The 19,816-nt window shown below is 42.9% G+C and overlaps 1 protein-coding gene across 1 annotated transcript in view; it reads right to left on the bottom strand.

Moving 5' to 3' along the window:
- The window catches only part of LOC120916783 (doublecortin domain-containing protein 1-like), a 113,791-nt gene that overhangs the window by 58,450 nt on the left and 35,525 nt on the right, over positions 1-19,816 (bottom strand). Inside the window, exon 4 of the mRNA XM_040327719.1 lies at positions 11,444-11,604. Coding sequence (XP_040183653.1) covers positions 11,444-11,604 — 161 coding nt within the window. The remainder of the gene's footprint in view (positions 1-11,443; positions 11,605-19,816) is intronic.

Raw genomic sequence — 19,816 nt, 5'->3', positions numbered from 1 at the left:
GGCGTCATTGACGTTTTCCGTCGTGAGCTGGAGCATGCGCACTGGGCTCTTTTTCCGCCCGGCGCATGCGCAGTTCGATCGGCGCGGGGGCGCGCTTAATTTGAATACAAGCCGCCCCCTTTGAATTACGCGGCCATACGCCGGCCATACGCCGGGCCATTTACACTACGCCGCCGCAAATTACGGAGCAAGTGCTTGGAGAATACGGCACTTGCTCTAGTAAGTTGCTGTGGCGTGGTGTAAATGGCTTACACTACGCCAACGCAGAATCTGGCCCTCTGTGACCCCAAGTAGATCTAAATGATGATGTCCTTTTGTACACGCTCCACCCCTTGCGTCATGTAATTTTTTTACGCACACATTACTGACAGAATGGGATATTGGAGGCAGCATGCAGTCTGCTTTATAAGCAGAACACGTTTCAACTGTACAGACCACCAAACAAGAGACAAGAGAGATGATTTCCTACACTATAAAGAGCCTTTTCAGCTCCTCCGAACATCCCCTACACTTCCTTCCCTCTACAGTTCTCCTGCTGAATTTATCTACAAATGCTTGGGAAGGAAAAAAAAAGTCATCACTGTTTGTAGATTTGCTGCCCCCTTACTGTGCTGCCCTAGGCCTTTGCCCAAGAGTGTTATGCTAAATACAACCACGCTCGTATTTTAGGATGACTGGTCCTTTAAGAAAAGTAAATGTTTCTATATGATAAATGGCACCACCGAAGAGACAGCAGAGTAGAATTAAAGTGGCGTATTTTCATTTTCTATGTTTGGTTAAAAAAAAATAAAACTAAAATAAGGTAGGGGGAGACGAACGCTGTAAGATGGTTTTCAATTACCATCCATTTCTCTCTTAAAAAGGAAGAAACACAGAGGAGGGAAAACAGGTCAGGGCAGCCTGTGACAATGACAGCGTGATGGGCTGGGACCCCTGCGGTGTCTCCATCTGCTATCATTAAGGTGACTATTCACACATGAAGCAATCCCTCTTGCTGTGCTGATAGGCAGGCATCAAGAACTATGACAAGGCATTAAGACTGAGTCAGGGAGAAGGTTGTCATATTCGCAAACAGCAATGCCTCCAACGAGACCCTTTATTTCACTTTTTTTAATCTGTCGCCTGGATAGGAGTTAACCCTTTCAGAAAAAACCCTCTGTTCTTTATCACTTTTTTGTAACGAAGAAACCCTAAATGGTTCTACTGAGGGTAGTATGAGTTTAACCCCAGGAAGTAAACAAAATGTGTGAGTGAGTGGTTAATGTCATCCAGAAAACACTGCAGCTGTGCTAAAGTCCACTTAGTTTACTCTACTATGAACTGTAAGCTTCTAAAGGCCATGTCATTCGAGCACAGATAAGGCAGGGAAGACCAAGTGGCCCATTAAATCTGCCCTTTTTATATACAGTAAAACCTTGGTTTGCGAGCATAATTCGTTCCGGAAACATGCTTGTAATCCAAAGCACTTGTATATCAAAGCGAATTTCCCCATAAGAAATAATTGAAACTCAGATGATTCGTTCCGCAACCATTTAATTATAAGTCTTTCAGGTTATAGTCCATATATATATATATATATATATATATTCACAAATGGTAGCCTCCACAAGGGGATTAGAAGCAAATTCCAGCAGGCGCTACAGAGTATAAAACAAAAGAGAAGAGTGGCACCTCTAAGGCCTCATACACACGACCGAGAAACTCGGAAAAGACACATCGTTTTCCTCGACGAGTTCCTTGTTAGGCTTGTGGAGGAACTCGACAAGCTTGCTTTGCGTACACACGATCAAGACAAAATCTCCTTGTTCTCAAACGCAGTGACGTACAACACATACGATGGCAGGGGAAGTTCGATTCCACTGGCACAACCCTTGGGGCTGCTTTTGCTAATCTCATGTTACTGCGTGTTAAGTAAAAGTTTGGTAAGAGACGATTTGCACTTTTCAGTCTGTTACAGCGTGACAAATGTGCTATCTCCATTACAAACGCTACTTTTACTGAAGGTGCGCTCCCGTCTCATACTTTATTCTGAGCATGCGTGGGTTTCTTAGCATACACATGCTCGAGTTTCTCGTCGAAAACCAGCCCGACGAGGAACACGACAAGGAAATTGAGACTCCTGTCGAGGAAAAAGAGAACTTGTTCTTTTTTTTCCTCGTCGAGTTCCTCGACAGTTTCCTCGATGAAAAACGTACACACGACCGTTTTCCTTGGCAAAAAAGCTCTGCCACCAAGTTTCTTGATGGATTCTGTCGAGTTTCTCGGTCGTGTATACAAGGCCTAAGTGTATATGTTGCTAAATGTTGTACCTTCATTAAATGTAACCATATTTCTATACTGAAGCCCTGTACACACGGGCCAGAATCTCATCAGGAAAAAAACGTTGTTTTTCCTGACGAGATTCTTGGCAAGATTCTCTTGCCGGCCGAGTGTACAGACACTCAATTCAAAAGAACCGCCGTTCTTTTGAATGACACAAACGCAGTGACGTCATTGAGTTAGACGAGCGTGCGATCGTCACATTCGATGCCGTCGCCGCCATCTTGCTTCACCCTACCTATTCTTCAGAAGCTACTGCGCATGCGTCAAAGTCATTTCAAGCATTCACTGCCGAGAATCACGACGAGAAAATAGAGAGCAGGTTCTCTATTTTTCTCGTCGAGATTCTGGGCAGTTTTCTTGACGAGAAACCTCAAAGCCTCATACACACGCACGGTATACTCGGCAAGAAAGCTCTGCCAGCAGTTTTGCTGGTTCTTGCGTACCGTGCGTGTGTACGAGGCTTGAGAGGTGCCTCTCTTCTCTTTTATACTCAGTTGTGACATGACGCTACTCTTATATCAAAACTTCGCTTGTATATCAAGGCAAAATGTATTAAAAAAATGTGCTTGTCTTGCAAAACGCTCTCAAATCAAGTTACTCTCAAACCAAGGTTTTACTGTACATATTTGATAATATTCTATGTGTGTTTATTTTTACTTACTGATGATTGACTCTCTACCTCCGCTAGAAATCTGTTTGGTTTTTATAAGATTTCTTTTATACAATCTAGTTAAATGATACCCAAATTATGCTTTTAGTTGCCTTTTTACATTTCTATATATTTTTCCATATTTTTTGTACAACTCTGTGTTTGTCTAATAGCCCAGAAAAAGGGGGAGTCTTTGGCTTGTTAAAGGAGTTGTAAAGGCAGAAGTTTTTTTATCTTAAAGTGGATGTAAACCAACTCTCATCCTTTCTAAACTACTGCCATAGTGCTGATCTATAAGGCTATAGATGCCTCCTGCATATATCCTTACCTGTCAAATGTTTCCCCTCTGTCTGTTATAAGAACTAAAAAACTGCAGATTCTGTGAAAAAATCCAGAAAAGTAACCACATGACTTCAGAAAAGGAGTGGGGGGTGGGAAATAAAAAATAGTGCCCGTCTCAGGCTAGTGCATGAAATATGTAATAACTGTCATTCACAGCAAGGGGGAAGAACGGACACAAGTGTTCTCCTGTTTGTCTGTTTATATCAATGAAATAAGAAAATTGGATTGCTCAGAGCTTGATCAACTCTTTGTGGTTTACATCCACTTTAATGCATTCAATGCATTAACCTCCCTGGCGGTATGATTCTTTCAGATTTTAGGTGCTGAAAGCGGTACCATTATTTTGCATGGAAATTTGGGGTTTTATATTGTAGGCCTGTAATTCTTAGGAATAGCTCACTTAAATATGTCCAAACAAGAGTCTAGTAGACATCCCAGGTATGATAAAGTTTGAAAAACAAAATCATAAATTATAAAATAATAAATAACTATAAATAATTATAACAAATAATAATGTAGTTATGATAAAAATTGTTCAATAATGTAATTAAATCAAAAACACTGAAATTTGCTCATTTGCAGAATTGTCGCTGTCATTACTTTTAGTGTTTGATGATGAATTTTCCCACAAATTGTTATCGCTCAATTCTGCAAGTGATTCTAATTTATTATCGCTGTTTTCTACCTGCTCTAAAACCACTTTTGACATAAAGGGACACTTTTGGTTGCTATGGACAATCTCCAGTTTCCAGGCAGAAAGAACAGTTTTTATTATATAAAAGTGCATGTAGGACACTGGGCAGACCACTAGGGACAAAGGGGGTGTGTCATGTTTTATTTTCTATAAGATTACAGTATACTGTATGTAATGTATTTATTTACTTATTTGAATTTGGCGCCGATCTCCGCCCCTGTGCGTCGTAACGTCGCAGGGAACGGAGCTCGACGGCACTCGGCACTGTGTGAATCGAGCGAGAAGACACGGCTCGATCACACAGCGGGGTGGCATTGCAGGATCCAGGGGCAAGGTAAGTAAACCATGCCTGTGGACACTGCAAGGCGATCCTGAGTCTGGCTCGGGGTTACCGCTTTTGGTTCTGAAATTCGAGCAATGTCCACGATCCCCTCAGGCATCCATTACACTCCCCTGGTTGGCTGAGACCCAGCAGGGGCGCTATTGTCCCCCACGGTTGTCAATCAAAGTCAGTAAGCCAATCAGAGGAGAGAGGGGTCGGGGCTAGGTCAGGGATCCATGTCTGAATGGATACATGGAACTTTGACTCAGCTTGGGTGACCCCTGTAGCAAGCTGCTGGCTGAGGGGGCACTCAAAGGAGGGAGGGGCCAGGAGCAGCAAAGAGGGCCCTTAGAAGAGGAGGATCAGGGCTGCTATGTGCAAAACTCACTGCACGTGGGTGCTTCTTTAAACCTACTCTTCCTAGAAATCTGTTCTAAGCATTCACCGCTAAAAAAATACTTTCTAATATTACTTGTGGACTGTGCTACTGTTGGTTTGAGGTCATACCCCCTCTTCTTGATCTCAACAACATAGGACTGGGTCTACCCCTTACTATCTGGACGTCGCTTCATACTCGCTGGCAAGATTCCTTAGCCTCTATGCCAGCCAGGTAGCATCTCCTTAGGAGGAGATGGTTCCCTCACCTGACAAAATCATCCAAAATTATACAACATATAACAAACATCTCAAAGTAGTATAGCCTCTTGTTTGACAGCGCAAAGGGCCAAGCCAAGTACAGAGGATACATGGTAACAGTGCAGTGAGGTGATTGGAAGGATGGAGCAGAGAAAAACCCAGATTAATGAGGAGGAGGTAGAGGAGGGTGGTGAAAACCAGAGGAAAGCAGAGAAGAGTCAGCAGAGGTAGTGCGAAAGCTGGGCAGAAAGTGATAGGCACAGAGGGTTGACATCAATGGTGTTATATGGTTATCACATATTATCCACTTGCCGACCATCTCACGCCAATATATGTTGGCAGAATGGCACGGCTGCGCAAAGCAACGTATATATACATTGCTTTGAATTTCTGCTGCAAAATCCGTGACCGTGGGACCCGCGGACTCGATGTCTGCCGGTGTCCCGCAATTGTGTCAAGGAGCTGCAGAACAGGGGGGGACAAATATCACCAAAAGAAAGCTCTATTTGTGAAAAAGGATGTCAATTTTGTTTGGGTGCAACGTTGCACGACCACGCAATTGTCAGTTTAAGCGGAGGTTCACCCTAAAACAATTATATACCATTCCATCCAGCATACTTCCGACATGTACAGTATGCTGTTTTTTTTTTTTTCGCTGTACATACCGTTTTATACTTCTTCTTCTATTCTGACTCCCGCGGGGAATAGACGTTGAAGAGGCGTAGATGAGTGACGTGCGGATAAGGCGCGTCACGCTTTCCGAAAATAGCCGAACTGGGACTCGGCTATATACGGTGCCTACGCAGTCAGCTCTACACGGCTCCTAGTCTGTGCGCAGGCGCCATCTAGAGCCGAGTCCCAGTCCGGCTATTTTTGGAACGCGTGACGCCCCTAATCCGCACGTCAATCATTTACGCCTCTTCATAGGAACGCCTATTCCCGCGGGAGTCAGAAAAGAAAAAGAAGTATAAAACGGTATGTACAGCGGAAAAAAAATAAAAAAACAGCATACTGTACATGTCGGCAGTATGCTGGATGGAATGGTATATAATTGTTTTAGGGTGAACCTCCGCTTTAAAGTGACGCAGTGCCAAATCGCAAAAATGGCCCGGTCATTGGGCAGCCAAATCCTTCGGAGCTGAAGTGGTTATGAAGAGCATGCCATATTTCAGCATGACATGGCACTATGTTTACACGGAGATCAGAAGCCTTGGGTAGACTTTGTCAACTCAAGACTGCAATATAAAGCTTCCTTTCCAGTTTTCAATATATTTTTTGCATTGCACTACTATGTTAAAAAGTATGAGAATCTTTGCTTTTGTCCTCTACATGAATCATTCTGGTTCTGATATTCAAAAAATAGCAAATAGTGTGCACTGCTTCCTGTACAAAGTGAATCAACATAAACCAGTCTTATAAAAGTGAATAAAGTCCCATCCTGTGTGTCCGTGATTGAACTACATCTTTAATGAAATCCTCGAACAATATACGGTATATATAAGTCTATCTGCTTACCAGAAACTGAAAAAAAAGCAAACAAGATGTAAACACCACCAGCTGTGCCCGGAAATGATTTGTCACACACGTTCACCTCCACCAATCTATGCCTTTACCAAATAATCAATAGTAATACGCTTCTACGCAGTTGCTCTGATGTAGCGAGACATCACATCATGGTGTATCAGTAGAATGGTGGTCCGCTATAGAGCAAAGCACTAGTTAAAAAAGCTCACCCATGGAAGCCCAAAAATGCTTAAATATTGTAGTTTTTTTTCAGGGCGTTTTTTCAGCTGGAACTTGAGTTCCACCACCTCTGGGTCAGTCCCTTTGCACCCTGCTGACCGCTATTATGCCGCGTACATACGATCGGTCAAACCGATGAGAACGGTCTGATGGACCGTTTTCATCGGACCGAACCGATCGTGTGTGTGGGCCCCATCGGTTATTTATCCATAGGTTTAAAAAAAGCAATCTTGTTTTAAATTTAACCGATGGATACCTAACCGATAGAAAAAAAACGATCGTTAGTAGGCACGACCATCAGTTAAAAATCCACGCATGCTCAGAATCAAGTCGACGCATGCTTGGAAGCATTGAACTTCAGCACGTCGTTGTGTTTTACGTCACCGCATTCTGACACAATCGTTTTTTTAACCGATGGTGTGTAGGCACGACTGACCATCAGTCAGCTTCATCGGTTAACCGATGAAAACGGTCCATCAGACCGTTCTCATCGGATGGACTGATCGCGTGTACGCGGCATTACTTTAAAACACAAAAGTCCGGCTTCTATGCTTTCAACAGCCTCACATATCAGATCTCCTGAGTGGCTCCCACTGAGTGAAGGATAGGGACAAGGGAGATGCAGGTACAAGGGGTGCAGTGCAAATCACCACTGGATCTAAATCTTGGCTCATGGCTGACATCTAGATGGGAGTGGGTGGTTGCTCTGTCTTACACGTGATTTCTTACCGATGCATGCGTCAGTCCCTTGTCGAGTACTGCCATAACTCCGTAGGGATTACGGCTGACACAGACCGGTAGTGACCGGAGGAGATGTAAGACAGCGCTTGGGATGCCGCGTCTTGTTATTTTTTTTTTTTGCTGATTTACTTTTTTCCCATGTAAGAGTCCACACGCACCTTATTAATAAAGCACCCCAAGATTTTATACAGTACTTCACTATTGCAGGCTTTCTTTTTTCTCCTCTTCCTCCCCACCTCTGTGCATTATATGGAGAGTTACATGACAGGACAATAGGAGTATCTGAGACCCGCGGGAGTGACGCCATACAGATACACCATTGGAGAGGATTTGGAGGAAAAGTGGGAGAAACTAAAACTGTATGTCCAACCAGCAGAAGCATAAACAAAAACAAAAACAAAAAAACAAAAATATTTATTTTCCTTCTTCCCCACTACCCCTCCTCCCTACCCCATTCCCCTCGTTCCTTGTATCTAATATAGGGGGCCCAGATTTCCCTAAACTTGTCCTCTTGTTCCCTTAGGGCCATTGTAAGATTTTCCATATGCTGAATTTCAGTAATTTTTGCAAACCATTGTGGTCTACTTGGTGAGATATTACTTTTCCACAGAACCGGAATACATGCTTTAGCTGTTGTGAGCAAATGTCTTACCAAAGATTTTTTATATTTTTCCAATGAAATCGGAATGTCAAACAACAAATATGTCGCCGGATTCTCTCCGAGAGCTACTTCAGTTATTTCTTCAATTACCTCCGATACCATTTTCCAAAAGTCTTTTACTCCTTCACACTCCCAAAAGATATGAACAACAATGTCAGGATCCACCCAGATGCCTGACCGGCAGCTGGCTCAGGCTCTCAGCACACTGCTAAAAGCCTGAGCCAGCCGCTTCCACCCCCCTCCACAGCCCTGCGTTCCAGTGAGCACAGGAGGGGCAGTAGTGAGCAGTGACTGACAGTCTTTGCTCTCTGCTCAGTAAACATACCTCCCAACTTTCTGAGATGGGAATGAGGGACACCTATCAGCAAAAGTAAGCAGGAATAGGACACACCCCTTGCCACGCCCCTTAAAGGAAAATTTAAAAAAAAAATATGATTGGTTAAACCCACAACTGCTTTTTTAACACTACTATTCCTTTATATTGGCTTCTGAAATTTACAAATGCAGCCATTTAGAAATCAGATGAAAGGTTTAGCACTGAGAAACACTTTTTGATAGATAAAAAGTGCATTCTATATAAAACTATATAGATCAGACCAAAATGAGGGACAAAGGAGGAGGAATGAGGGACATCACTCCAAATCAGGGACAGTCTCTCCAAATTAGGCTATTCTAAATTTAAGGGGGGTGAGAGAGTTAGTTAGCTCTCATCCAGATGATTTGTTCAAATTGGGTCTCTGCTTTAGCTGGGCTGTGCTGTGGGCTCATTCTGTGGTTGCTGGGGTGTTGTACCACCCCGGAGCGACAGGTGGCGCCAGTGGAGTTCAGGCTAGGGTGCCTCTTGCCAGCAGCCAATAGGGAGGGAGCAGCATGCCCTCGCAGGGCATGCTGGGGGAGGGTACTTCTGGAGCAGACGCCATTCAGGCGGGGTCTTGTTCCGGATGTGGCACCCACCTTCAGGGTGACCACACATCTCAGCTCCCCGGCGAGATGGCCTACCAGGCTGGGGTGCACGTGCCATGAGGTGTTCCTGGTTCTGGGACCATGTCGGCCCGGAACAATTGAAGCTGTGGCGGGGGCCCCAGCGATCTACTGGGTCCCAGAATTCTGAGGAAAAGATCCCAAGCGAGATAGCTGTTCCGTGGGGAGTCTGTCTGAGGAGCGCCAATGAGAGGCTGGCGGTCCAACAGGGCTTAGACAATCCACCGGGGATCAAGGTAACCGGACACTGAAAGGGTTGGAGGTTAGCCACCTGTCAGTCGGTCACCTAACTGAAAATTACCTGAGGAAGATCTAAGATCTAAGCGAGGAGAATAGTCTCCATAATCTAAGTTCTGAGGCCAGGTCTGTGGCAGAGACCTGTTCCTCTCAAAGTTCCAAGTGATATTCTGGCTGCCAGGTCGATGTGAGAGGCCTGTCCAGGTACACTATACCCACTCCGGCTGGAGTGGCGACGAAAGCAAAGTGTTGTTGGAAACCGGATTGTTTCCACACCGTTACGCCTGGATCTGCTTTTCCTTCTCCTACTACTTCTTCACTCTCTACCTCAAGTTTTATTGTTTGCCGTGCTGGGCGAAATAAAAGCACAAGAAAAGACACCTGCTGTGTGGACATTTCATTTGCTAAAGCTCTCATCATCTACCCTAGACGCTCACAGGTAACAGGCCACCCCAAATATAACCAGCGGCTCCTTCGGGGGTGAGCGCTACATGCAGTAAAGACCAAGAACTGAGTGATCAGTCGTCACATGATCACTCAGTTCTCTGTCTTAGAGCCGGCTTGGACAGCTACAGCATTGAGCCGATGCTGCAGCCACATAAGTGAGTATGTATCTTTGGGTTCTTTAAATCCCACACTTCTTTAATCTTTCATTCAACCTCTAAATCAGGGATATGCAATTAGCTGACCTCCAGCTGTTGCAAAACTACAAGTCCCATCATGCCTCTGGCTCTAGGTGTCATGCTTGTGGCTGTCAGAGTCTTGCTATGCAGGGCCGATCCTAGGGTCACAGGCGCCTGGGTGCAGAAATATTTCTGGCACCCCCACATTGGCGTGGTCTTTTTATTAACTCCTCCCCATTACAAATGTTTCTATGGCAATGACTCAACCACGGAGATGCTCCCCCACAAAGTCTTCATTACCCTAGGATCCTTACATGATCTCTTAACAATAAACAAAATACAGGAAGAGAAGCAGAGTACTTTATTGGGACCTGGAGGGGGGGCCTCTGTGATGGACACAGAGAGGGCTTCTGTTAGAGAGTCTGTTAGAAAGAGCCCCCAAACATACTACAGACATGATACAGGAGATGATCAGAGACTGCAGACATGATACAGGAGATGGTCAGAGACCACAGACATAGTACAAGAGGCAACCAGAGACTGCAGACATAGTACAGGACTGTTTAGCCTGAAGAAGAGACTTGAAAGTCTCGAACGCGCGCACCTCCCGCGCCCGGAAGTGACGTCGAATGCAGCACACTGTGGAGATCTGATCCCTGCTTGTGAGTTCCGAGGGCGCTTCAGTTCCTGCCGCCGTCGCTGCACAAGGATAGACAGCTCCACACCGCCTGCATGAGGACATCTCGCCGTCCCCGGGAACCCCGCGGATGATACTTCTGTTATGCCTGTACCTACATCTACTTTGTGAGTAGGTTTTTCACATGTTTTTAAAAATGTGCCAAAATTAAATTCATTTGCTACGCTTAGAAGGCGCTGCATTGTGTCTTTTCTTAGACATAGTACAGGATATGGTCAGAGACTGCAGACATGATACAGGAGATGGTCAGAGACCACAGACATAGTACAGGAGGCAGTCAGAGACTGCAGACACAGTACAGGAGATGATCAGAGACTGCAGTCACAGTACAGGAGATGATCAGAGACTGCAGACATAGTACAGGAGATGGTCAGAGACTGCAGACATAGTAAAGGAGATGGTCAGAAACTACAGACATAGTACAGGAGATGGTTAGAGACACATCATTTCTGGACGGACACACACCTATGCTCAGTACACTAGTTCTGGATGGACACAAACAAGGAGAGAAGGAGGGAGGGGAAAACTCTGCCACTTCGGAGCCCCCACCTCTGCAGGCGCCTGGGTGCAAAGCACCCTGTGCACCCTGCCTAGGATCGGCCCTGTTGCTATGCCTCATGGGACATGGCAATAGCTGTAGGTCCGCTAATTGCATATCCATGCAAACAATCATAGATGATTGTATTTCTTATTTTGAAAAGCCAATATAAAGAAAGTTGTGAGGTATGAAATATCCTATCCCCTAATGCCCAAATAAAAACAGAAGAAATCTGCATTAAACTGCAATATTCTCACCTGTAATCTTCCCCGCAAGAAATCCAAACTTTTTGCTCATTCTGCAAAGATTGAAAATGATTAATTTCTTGTCCCTTTTCATCAAAGAGTCGCGAAGGCCTCAGGCCTGTAGCAGTGAAGTCTGCAGATCGCTGTAGCATTTGTTCAATAGTCTGAAGTAGCTGGAATGAAGCAAAACAAAGTAAAAAAAATAATCATACAGCAAAACACACCTTGTATGCCAAATCCTCTTTACTCTATTACAATCGTGGCCCAAACACATAATAATTAAATTCATATACAATGTTAAAGGGAGTGTAAAATGACTGCAATGTTTATCTCAGTGTAGAGTAACAAAATGAGCACAGGCTTTTAACCAGCAGGGGGGGCAACAGGATTATAATTGAGCTCTGACCTGTTGGCAGAGAGGCAGAGAGCTGATTTGACAGTTGTACAGAATGAGCACTCAGCTTCGCCGCACTTCATCGGACCCTCTGTAAAAGGTTATGTTTTCATCTTTACATTTCCCCTGCAGTACACACTACATTTTCTTAGTGTGTTAGCTAATGGATTTTTAAGGGTTTACCTTACAAAATCAAGCAGAAATTGGAACGGGGGGATCTAATCATACAACACGGCGAAGAGGTATTTCTCAACCTATGTGTAAGTGCATTATAATTCAATCAGCATCATAAATTTAGAAGGAGGCTTCAAAAAACTGAATATCTTAAAGTGGAGGTTCACCCGGAAATGTAAATTTTTAACATTAGATTGAGGCTCATTTTGTGAAGGGGAATCGGGTGTTTTTTTTAAATCGAAGCAGTACTTACCGTTTTAGAGAGCGCTCTTCTCCGCCGCTTCCGGGTATGGGCTGCGGGACTGGGCGTTCCTATTTGATTGACAGGCTTTCGACGGTCGCATACATCGCGTCACGATTTTCTGAAAGTAGCCGAACGTCGGTGCGCAGGCGCCGTATAGAGCCGCACGACGTTCGGCTTCTTTCGGCTACTCGTGACGCGATGTATGCGACCGTCGGAAGCCTGTCAATCAAATAGGAACACTCAGTCCCGAAGACCATACCCGGAAGCGGCGGAGAAGATCGCTCTCTAAAACGGTAAGTACTGCTTCGATTTTAAAAAAACTACCCGATTCCCCTTCACAAAATGAGCCTCAATCTAATGTTTGAAAAAAAACATTTCGGGTGAACTCCCGCTTTAATTTTATCCATGGGCAAGACCTTGTCTATTGGTGATCCTCTAACCATGGAAGAACTAAGGCTGCATTCACACCTAGGCGTTTTGTCACCTGAAGCGCGACGCTACAATACGCTGGAGGGGAAAAATAACATTATACCCTATGGAGATGGTTCACATCTGCACGCCAAACGCCCAAATGCCGAACGCTTGAAACTCAAACAAGTTCCGGACCCTTTTTTATCGGGCGGTTTGGGCGTATTTGAGCGTTTCCATTTCCCATAGAAAGTAATGGAAACGCTCGATTCAAGCGACTTGCGCGACAACGAGCGTTTGCTACGGACGTTTTGTCGCATTAATCAATAGAACTTTTCACCCAGGCAGAAGATTAAACAAATCTACCAACATAGCAACAAGTGATGAAAAGATGATAATTTTTTCTATTGGCTAAAACGTCGGACGACGCTGTATGCAAACGCGCAAATAAGCATGAATACGCGCGACAAAACGCCGGAAAAAAACGCCCAAAAAAACGACCGACGCTCAGGTGTGAATGCAGCCTTAAAGTATAACTAAAGTATAAACTTTTTCTTTTGAATAGAGTATGGAATGGTTAAACTCCTGTAAGTTTCCACCTTTTTTGAGATTGTGTTTTATTAGGGAGATTCTCTACTCTTATGCCGCGTACACACGATCGGAATTTCCGATGGAATAAAATCTGATGGGATTTTCCGATGAAGCTGACTTCCATCAGTGTTGCATACACACTGTCCAAAACGCGGTGACGTAAAACACTACAACGAGCCGAGAAAAATTAAGTTTAATGCTTGCGAGCATGCGTCAACTTGATTCTGAGCATGCGTGGGTTTTTTCTCCGTCGGAGTTGCACACAGACGATAGGAATTTCCTATTGTTTTTTTTGTCCATCGGAAAAAAATAAAACATGTTCTATTTCTAAACACAGACGGAAAAAAAGTCCATCTGACTTTTTTCATCGGAAATTCCGATCGTGTGTACGCGGCATTACTGTTCCGAGGACACAATAGAAAGAGAGAATAAATGTCTCCAGAGAAAAGCTTCGTACACACGATCGGACTTCCAGCTGACTTTTCCGTGGATTTTGGTCCGAAGGGCGTTGGCCGTGAACTGCATACAGATGGCACAACATTTTCAGCCAACATTCACCAAACCACGTGGTTTTTCAGATTTTTACTGCCACCCTTTGGGCAACTTTTGCTATTGTTGTTTGATGTTTAGCATTGGTTCTGAGCATGCGTGTTTGTACTTTGGATTTTAGTTGGACGGACTTGTGTACACACGATCGGATAAACCGACGTAACAGATTTATTGCCAGTTGGTGAGCATGAACAGCCAACTATTGTTGTCATTAATTCAGCCAACAATTGTCTGATGGAGCATACACACGGTCAGATTATCTGGCACAATATGTCCATCAGACAATTATGGCCATAAAATTGGATTGTGAAGGCAGCAAGGGCACTGCTTGGTGCATAGATGAAGAGCACAAACAATTGCACCTGGGACTGGACATTATAGCCAGGGTAACTGGGCACTGGGTAAAGTGAGACGGACGCTGGGTCCCGGATTGCTGTCAGTGCCCAGTTACCCTGGCTATAATGTCCAGTCCCAGGTGCAATTGTTTGTGCTCTTCATCTATGCACCAAGCAGTGCCCTTGCTGCCTTCAACCACCATGTTGTCCCAGCACCAGTTCCGGCTGGGTCCCCTTCCCAGGGACCCCTTATTCCTGTCACTTACCAGTACAGATTTTAAGTCCATCCACACATATGTCCCCCGCTGGTCGCCGCAGGAGACCTCACCTGGTCACTCCTGCCCCCGTGGATGGTGGGGGTCGTAGACTGTTCTCCTGAAGAAGCGGCAATGTCCGCGAAACTAGTAGAGAAACTCCTAGTGACCTCTACTCCCACTATGACCTTCCCCCTCTTAGGGGTCGATTACTGTGGTGATACATATGGAGTGTCACTTTTTTAATTTACATGTTTGTTTGTATTTTATTGTTTTACATCAATATTAATAAAAATTGTATTTTTCTTTATACGTGCATTTTTTAAATTTTTTTACCGTACCGCAATAGTCCAATCGCCCACAATCTCCCTGGTTTTTGGTTTGGGACCCAAATTCCAATCTTTATTCAACTTAGAATCTTGGATGATGGTACTTTTAACTAACTTTACACCATATGTATCCTGTAGAGGCCAATCTTATATCACAAGTTTCTCGACAAGCCTAACAAAGAACTCTTCGAGGAAAACGATGTTTCATTTACGACGAGTTCCTCGGTCGTGTGTATGAGGCCTTAGCTGTAGAAAGCTGTAGCTGTAGAATTTGTTTTTCTGGTATTCTAGCATTTGTTAGGGTTTGTGTTTTTAGCTTTTTTTAACGAAACCATACTCCCAGAAAAGCTTTTGGCTCAAAAACCCTCATAAATGCAGAATAGTCGCATTTTACAGCATTTTTTTGTGTTTTTTTAGAGCATTTTTACAGCTGAAAAACTCCTCTTCAACCCCACTTGTTCTGGGTTTTTTTTCCAGCCAGCAAAACGCCCCTGCCAAAAAACGCTGATAAAAGCCTATGTGTGCATAGGAAAACATGCTGGCGAGTTTACTGGCTGCAGAAAAAAATGCGTAAAGCTAAAAACAGCAGCTGTAAAAACATCCAGTGTGCATGAGGCCTAATGCCTCGTACACAAGACCAAGAATCTCGTCGTAAAAGAAACGTTGTTTTCCTCGACGTGGTTCTTGTATACACACTGTCGAGACAAAATCTTGTCGTCAAACGCGGTGACGTTCAATACGTACGACGGCACTAAAAAGGGGAAGTTTGATTCCACTGGCGCCACCCTTGGGGCTGCTTTTGCTAATCTCATGTTACCGCGTGTTAAGTAAAAGTTTGGTGAGAGACGATTCGCGCTTTTCAGTCTGTTACAGTGTGACGAATGTGCTATCTCCATTACAAACGCTACTTTTACTGAAGGTGCGCTCCCATCTCATACTTTATTCTGAGCATGCGCGGGTTTATAAGCATACACACAAGCGTGTTTCTCGTCGTAAACCAGCTCGTTATCTGATTTTTCTGTAAAGGGTTAAACTTTGCAACAAAGATTCATAATATGTTTCGCCCCCACACATGGGGCTTAATCATCTCTATGATTAAGCCCCATGGCTGGGGCGAAACATGTCAGAGGAGTCAGGAGCTTAGGCTGAAGCTGTATCTTCACCTATCTGTATAGTGTCTGGGCTCTGGTATGCACTGTTTCCACCTTCTGTCTTTTGATTTGCTTCTCCTAGCCTGGACGGGCTTGTTTGAAAGCCAGCACTCATTTTGTGCATTGGACTGCCAGGGAGGCTTTGTAGTGCTTTGAGTCGATGAATCGAAGCATTTGGAAGCCCTCTGTCTATAACTCTAGAGCAGCCTTTCACACTCTTTTTAACATGGAGGAACCCTAGAAATAACTTTTTGGTTTCAGAAAACTCCTGCTAATAATTCCTATATCTACACCCCAAAGTGCAGTCAGTGGAAAAAAATCACCCCCTTATGGACAGCTAAAAAGTTCATTGGTGCCTTGCTCAAGGAAAGTCTAGAAAGCTCCAGACCAGAGGAACCCTAGTTTAGAAAAACTGGCCTTGACAGCCAACTGCAACTATTTTCCATACCTTTGGTACAACCCAACCTTTTCAGGGAATATTTTATATAGGTCCATGCTTATTTTTGGCAAGTTAATGAGGCATGGGGTGGTTATAAATCAAAATATCATGTCTGAAAGTGTCTTGTTTGGTCACTTGGTGGGGGAATTGGAATATTACTGGTGGACTATATTAGATTTTTTGAACCTATACTGTAATACCTTGTTTTACGAGTAAGGCGGTATACAGGCATTTTGAAAGATTAGCAACATTTTTTTTTTATTATTATTTTAACTTGATATATGAGCAGTACAATCTGTGTAGTAAAGCCCCTGGTGTATGCACTACTGCATGTGGCCAGATGTCCAGGGGCACTGGTGGCTCACAGCGCGACCCACGTATGGGCATTTAAAGAGGACGTACAGGTACGTGCTTTTGCCCAGCCGTGCCATTCTGCCGACGTATATCTGCAGGAAGCGGTCCCTAAGTGGTTAAAGTGACGCAGTGCCGAATCGCAAAAAGTGGCCTGGTCTTTGACCACCCAAATGGTCCGGGGCTGAAGTGGTTAAACCCAAAAACCAAAGATTTAATAGGGGCACCTTTGGACAGCAGTATTGTTAATCTCGGGGGAGGGGAGTGTTAAATGGACTAGCAGATTTAGATACACTAACCCAGGGGTCTCAAACTGGCGGCCCTCCAGCTGTTGCGAAACTACAAGTCCCATGAGGCATTGCAAGGCTGACAGTTACAAGCATGACTCCCTCAGGCAGAGGCATGATGGGACTTGTAATTCCGCAACAGCTGAAGGGCCGCCAGTTTGAGACTCCTGCACTAACCAAATGAAGCTGAACTCCAGCTAACACTTTTTAAGCAGTTACAGCAAATCATTTTTTTTACTTTAGGGACATAAATAAAAAAAAACTGATCACTATAAACACCCGAGTCAGTAGTAAATTAATTATCTCAACCCTGCAACTGCTACATCTGCAAGGCAGCTTGTGCTTTTAAAAAAACAAGAGACGTTACTAGCTAGATCATCGACTGACAATAAAGGGGGAAAAAAGTCTAAAAAAGAAAACTAATGTAGCCATCATATCTAAGAATTGGTAAGCTGCAATATAATAAATGCTTGCTTTTTGGTTTATTACTGCTTTCAGAACTAAAATAAAAATGTAAAAATTATATTTTATAATCAGGTAAATATTAAATACTGCATATATGTATTTCCTATGTAGTACATGCAGCAAACAAATGGCAGACTCCTAGTACAAACATCAGTTTTCTTAAGGCTAATTTATGTCGGATTCTGGAAATAAGATAAAAAGCACAGCGATCAGCTTACAACAACTGCAGGGTGAGTTCTTCCCTCTCTCCTAGCAGAAATGGCATTGATAAATATATATATATATACAGTGATTGCCAACAAGCATGTAATAAAATATAGCATACTTTGCAAACTGAATGTCATAATGGCAATCTATATGAAATGTTTCCTTATAAAAAATTGAGTTTAAATGTATCACTTTTTTTTGGTACCAGGGTCACCAAACCCCAATATCATTTAGCATTAAATAGTAATTGTTTTTAAATTTTCTATGCAGAATAATTGAAGATGGAGTAAATACCACATTTTATTTAAGCTATTGCTAACATATGTGCAGCTGCAAAAATGCCTGCAAGTTTGAACTGTTATTAAATCAATATAAATAACCAATAATACCAAATATAATGGTAGATCTTCATTTGTAAATAACATTTTTTTTTTTTGAAAAAAAAAAAAACATTTACGAAAAATCAGCCAGAAGTACCAGATGCTCAATATTTTAACTGGTGTTCAAAAAGTTCTTAACCACTTAACCCCCGGACCCTATTGCTGGTCAAAGACCAGAGCACGTTTTGCGATTCGCCACTGCGTCGCTTTAACTGACAATTGCGCGGTCGTGCGACGTGGCTCCCAAACAAAATTAGCGTCCTTTTTTCCCCACAAATAGAGCTTTCTTTTGGTGGTATTTGATCACCTCTGCGGTTTTTAGTTTTTTGCGCTATAAACAAAAATAGAGCGACAATCTTGAAAAAAAATGAATATTTTTTACTTTTTGCTATAATAAATATCCCCCAAAAATATATAAAAAAAAATGTTTTCCTCAGTATAGGCCGATAAGTATTCTTCTACATATTTTTTGTAAAAAAAAATCGCAATGAGCGTTTATTGATCGGTTTGCAGAAAAAAGTTATAGCGTTTACAATATAGGGGGTATTTTTATGGCATTTTTATTAATATTTTTTTTTTACTAGTAGTGGCGGCGATCAGCGATTTTTTTTTTTCGGTACTGCGAATTTATGGTGGACACTTCGGACACTTTTGACACATTTTTGGGACCATTGGCATTTTTATAGCGATCAGTGCTATAAAAATGCATTGGATTACTATAAAAATGCCACTGGCAGGGAAGGGGTTAACACTAGGGGGCGGGGAAGGAGTTAAGTATGTTCCCTGGGTGTGTGTTCTAACTGTGGGGGGGTGGGACTGACATGGGAAAATGACTGATCTTCTGTTCATACATTGTATGAACAGAAGATCAGCATTTCTCTCCCTGACAGGAGCACTCGCCGGGCACTCGCACGGGAGTCGGGGGCGAGCGGGGGGCGCGCAGGCAATTTTTTTTGTTGTTTTTTTGATAATATGGTGTATATAATGTGTAAAAAAATAAACAAGTAGTGATCAGGGAAATTGATAGTTTTCATCTCCCTAAAATTTTGTTGAAATCTAGGAGATTTCTTTGCAAAATTTTGCTATTTTGGTAAAATGCATTGGAGTAAATGGGGAAGGGATAATTAAAGTGTTTTTTGTTGTTTTTAAGGATAAACAAAGCTGTAAATTACTCCTGAAGGTTATAGAAGCTCTTTTCAACTATCCAGGCTATTCTTGTGCCAATAAACAAGCCGTATTATTTTTTTTTTTTTCACAGAAAGGCAATCAAAAAAAGTATAAAGTAAAATTAAATGACACAAGTAATAATGAGATGCACAAAAAGGAAAAAAACACAAAAAAAAAAACACTAAATGAAATAAAATAATTTCACCAAAGCAGAACAGCAAGAAAACTGAATTCATATAGAGTCTATACAGTCTCATCATAAAGCGTCATCAGCATTCACCTGCCAAGATCTCATTGGGATAAAAGCTATAATGTCAGCAGAGTAGAAGCACAATGATTAGGGAAACAACTGCAGCCATTTTACTACGCTGACTAAACTCCATATTTGGGTAATTGTCCTGACTCGTGATAACATCGGCATTCATACTGTTTTTTTTTTTTTTTTTTTCTCATTTTTTTTTTTTTTTAAAGGGAGGAGGAATGTGAAGACAAGAGTAAATAAACAATGACTTGCAGAAATCAGAAGAAATCATGTTTTCCTGTGCGTTCATCTGAGATACGTTGGATAATATGTCAAGATGATGCAAGAAAAAAATTAACACAACAAGCAGTGACATCACAATGTGAAATATACACAAATAAAAGAAACACCTTCCATTA

The sequence above is a fragment of the Rana temporaria genome, chromosome 11, assembly GCF_905171775.1.
Source record: "Rana temporaria chromosome 11, aRanTem1.1, whole genome shotgun sequence".
In the NCBI taxonomy this organism is placed as follows: Eukaryota; Metazoa; Chordata; class Amphibia; order Anura; family Ranidae; genus Rana; species Rana temporaria.
This window is presented reverse-complemented; position numbering and strand designations above follow the sequence as displayed.